Below are 4,338 nucleotides of genomic sequence, written 5' to 3'. Positions count from 1 at the left end.
ATCTTAAAAAAAACCCTACCATAGATTGAAGATAAAATTTATATTGAGAAGACCATAAGCGTGAGCAGAGGAAACCAACTGTGCTGAACACTAAAAAGGGTACCTTGAAACATGGAATAAGTAAACTTTCCAATGTACAGCCCATTTCTGAGGTTGGGGGCCATCTAAACTGGCACGGACGCCAGCATGGGAGCACTTATGCCGGCCTTCTGGACTGCGGCGGCAGCACGGTCCTCGTGCCGGCATCCCAAGAGGCATTCCCAGGGCGTTCTGGCTGGCGGGGCTGCCGTTAGGCAGCTTCCTAGCCCCTTTCAGCTTGGGAACGCCCCCTTAAGCAAGGACGGTGCTGCGCCACCTTTTTGTTGGCGCAACATCGCTGTTTTCAATGGGACTTCCCCCACTTTCCAAATTTTTATTTAAAAATAGCCCATAATTCCCCCAGCTGCAGCGGCAAAACCTCTTTGGAGGCGTCGCGGTGCTGCCACCGCCACACTGTCTCCAGCCGTTGCAGCTCTCAGGAATGGGCTGGTAATCTCTGATATTACAAAGGCTATAACAGGGCTATAGCATTTGTAACAAGTTTTCAAGACTGTGTGAGAAGTAATGGAATTGCTTTTCAGCTAAGAAACTCAGTGATTATTAATCTTTAAATCAAAGCTTATATTCATCAGACCCATAAAAAAAGCAGAAGCCCTGCTCATTAAGCAAATTCAGAAGGTCCCTCCAGCCTAGCACACAGACATCTGACTGAAAACCACTGACTGAAACCACTTTCATCAAGCAAGAGCTGGGCACGTAGCTTTGTACCTGGCAGTGAAAAAGAAGGACTAAAGATCACGGAAGTGCTCATGTAGCCATTTTAATGCAGGGTTTGCCTTGCTCATGTAGAGAGACCAGGGCTCACTGGATAGAATCCACTGGAATTATAAGTGGAAGGAGCAAAGGTCTTTGTCGCATTCCTCTGCTGCAAGCAGTTCCTTCCAACCCTGGGAAAGTCGATTCCTGGGGTTGTGTGATCAGTGCAGATTAACAGCCATGCAGATCACAGGGCCTATAGTAAAGAAATCAGTAAAATAGTCCTTCCTTCTCCTAACATTGCTAGAGCTGCACTCGGGATAGAGGGAAGGTGGGGCAACTTCACCCCCTTCTTACTACAACCCCATGACCCATGTGGCTGTTAATCCATATGGTTCCCACAGCCCCAGGAATCATCTTTCTAGGGTCAGAAAGTGCTGGCTGATGTGAATTGGCAGTGAAGGAGATGGCAAAAATCCACATCTGCTGATAAATCTCTGGATCCAACCCAATGTGTTTGAACTACTGGCATTTTCCTTGAAGTAGAGTAGTTGGCATAGCTAAACCAGCCAACTATTCAACTAAGACCCAGAGTTCGCAGTTCTAGCGACCTGGGTTTCTTAACGGTCTTCTCCTTCAATATTTGGTGTGAGAGAGTGTTTAAAAACCACTCGACATCTTGGTCATCTTCAGGCCACCTCAAGTAGTGACCCCTTTGCATAAAGACTCTAATTGGCTGGTATTTCAGTAGCTGATACTGAGAAAGTGATCCCGCTACCACCATAATGAGGACATCCTTTAGATCAGAAAAAAATCTACTCTGAGCAAAATTAAAGGCTTCCACACACCAGCCATCTTTGAGGAACTGCTTTGTCACAACACAAATAGTCTTTTTACTGTTCCAAATGGCATCACGAATGTTGTCTATATGATCCTCTCCTGGTAGGAAATCTCTATGTTCAAAACAGAGAGTAAATCTGTTTTTGTCAGAGTACTGGGTATCAAGGTGCACTATCAAAGATTTTTGGACCCACTCAAAGTCTGTGCTGCTGTAGCATAGGTAGGCATCGTATCTATGTATCTTTCCATCCAACTGTGGCTGGGGATCCTTGAAGACTGCTCTTGTTACAGTCTTATACCATACAAAACAAGTCCCTCTAAAGTGTGTAAAGACCACCACCACCACCAAGAACACTGTCACAGTAACACAGGTAAAGATAAAGAGTGTGAACTGTACAGTTTCTAACATCTTGTCTTCATCACAGTCATCTACAGAAAGTTCATACAGGGAAACACCAGCTAGAGCAGGAGGTCCAAAACAAAACATTTCATTTTGTGATCCAGCTATAGAGACATTGGTTTGGTTTAACCACATGATCAGGCTGCTTAAAGGGCAGTCACAGTAATATCTGTTAAAGGTGAGATCCAAATAGTCAAGAGTGGCAAAGAGCTCAGGATCTGGATAAAGCAGCTGGTTTGATGATATGTCAAGTGTCCTCAAGGTCTTAGGAAAGGTGCCATGAGAAACATAGGTCAACAGGTTAGAAGATAAGTTAAGCCTCTTCAGTGATACTAGGCCACTAAAGATGTCTTCTGGAAGGAAACTAAGGTAGTTATTATTGAGATGGAGGACCTCAAGCTTGGAAAGTGCCTTGAATACATCCAAGCATAACTTGCTCTCCCATACCAGCCTTAACATATTGTTGCCCAGATCCAAGTAGATTAATTGATTGTTTTCAGGTATAGTATCATTATGTTTAAAGCAACAAGATAGACGATTGTATCTTAAAATTGCATACCTCAAAACTGGAAATTGGAGAAGTTTATAGAGGTAAGCCAGATCTTCCAACTTGTTTTCTCCCAAGTCGAGGAAGAAAGCATTTATAGCATTTATTTTAGATCCCAGTCGGTTGCTACCTAATAGAGCATGCAAGAGATTTGGTGGGAGTGAGTCTATTGCTTTTAGGGCATTATCTCTGAGATCAAGAGTCTGAAGTTTTAGCAAATATTTGAATGGGGCTTGATGAATCATCCCAATATGATTATGTGTCAAATCTATGGACGTTACATTATCAAGTCCTTTAAAAGTTTCATCCAGGAGTTCACCTAGTAGATTATATGACAAGTTTAGAAGATTCAGGCTCCTGAGACCAAAAAATGCTGCTTTCTGAATCCGATTTACTTTATTGTTGTTAAGATCAAGCAACTCCAGAGACTGAAGATACTGAAATGCATATGAATTAAGAGAAAAAATAAAGCCATGTGAAATATCAAGTGAGCGAAGGCCTCTCATAGCAAGACTAGTAAATGTATCACTGTCTGGATCCATGAGGTTACTAAAGCCAAATGAAGCTCCCATGGTGTGATGAGAGAGCTTCAAATATTGAATTGGTACTCCCTGAGTAGCCTTAAAGAATTGCTGTGTTATAGCTATATCCCAGCCATTGCCACTGATGTCTAATGTTTCCAACCTAATATTCTTGAAAGGATTCCCACACCTTGGCCAGTCTACTGATTTTCTGCTATACAAGTGATTATAATCAAGTTTTAACAGTTTGAAATATTTTCCTTGAAAGCTGTCAAGATCTCCTTCACATATGGTTTCAATATGGTTTAATTTAAAGTCCAGAATCTTCAAGGATGTCATGTTGTAAAATAAAGGGTGAGGACGAAGCCGAGTGATATCATTAAAGGCAAGATCCAGATATTGCAAAGAGACCAAATCTTGAAAGTAATATCCTTCCAGAATGGACTCGGTAAATTTATTATGATACAGCCTAAGTATATTCAAGTTTGATAGGCCCACGAAAGCATCTGGGTCCAGATGAATCTTTTTATTGCCACCTAAGTCCAGTAGCTCAAGGTTTGGCAAATTTCTAAAAGCCTCTTTCCCTATGGTTACGGAAGAAACCGACTGAGTTCCAAGGAACAAGTTCTGCAATCTTTCCAGCAATGGGAAGGAGCTGACATTTACTTCCTGGATGGAATTGAAATTTAGGGAAAGTATAACAACATGTTCGGGCACAGAAGGAACTTGAGTGAGGTTGCACATGTCATAGTATCCAATGCTTCTTTCCACTGAACACTTGGGAACTGCAAGTATCTCTTGGCATACAAGCAACATTCCAGTGAGAGATATCAGGTGATACAGCATTGTGCCTTTGCCCTGGAGAAAGAAAGAGAAATGGTTAAAAATGGCTCTTGCACATTTCACACTGGTATGGGGAGACCTGGGATAGACATGTATTGCATTGCTAGAACAGACCAATATCTTGCTAAAACCTATCCTGTTCTCAACAACAGCCCCTTATATATCTCTGAACATTCACAAGCAAAGTATATGAGTGATGTCCCTCTGTTTTGCTCGTCTTCGGGTTTCAGTAAGGTGTACCTGCCTCTGATCATTTCCTTTAGCAATTATGTCTAATAGTAGCTACAAATTATTCCCACAAAACTCTAAGAATTCCCTGGACCAACCACTGCCTCTCAAAATAACCTACTACACAAGTTTATTGCAAAGATAAAATGGAATAATCCCATATA

The 4,338-nt window shown here is 41.9% G+C and overlaps 1 protein-coding gene across 1 annotated transcript; it reads right to left on the bottom strand.

The window, feature by feature from the left end:
* Positions 1-1,372: 1,372 nt before the first annotated feature.
* On the bottom strand, positions 1,373-3,949 carry TLR5 (toll like receptor 5). The gene has a single exon (XM_056853034.1). The coding sequence runs from the start codon at positions 3,947-3,949 to the stop codon at positions 1,373-1,375; it is 2,577 nt and encodes an 858-aa protein (XP_056709012.1).
* Between the last annotated feature and the right edge of the window lie 389 nt (positions 3,950-4,338).

The sequence above is a fragment of the Euleptes europaea genome, chromosome 7 (assembly GCF_029931775.1).
Source record: "Euleptes europaea isolate rEulEur1 chromosome 7, rEulEur1.hap1, whole genome shotgun sequence".
Classification (NCBI taxonomy): Eukaryota; Metazoa; Chordata; class Lepidosauria; order Squamata; family Sphaerodactylidae; genus Euleptes; species Euleptes europaea.
The sequence above is the reverse complement of the archived record's forward strand: the minus strand, read 5'-3'. Positions and strand labels throughout refer to the sequence as shown.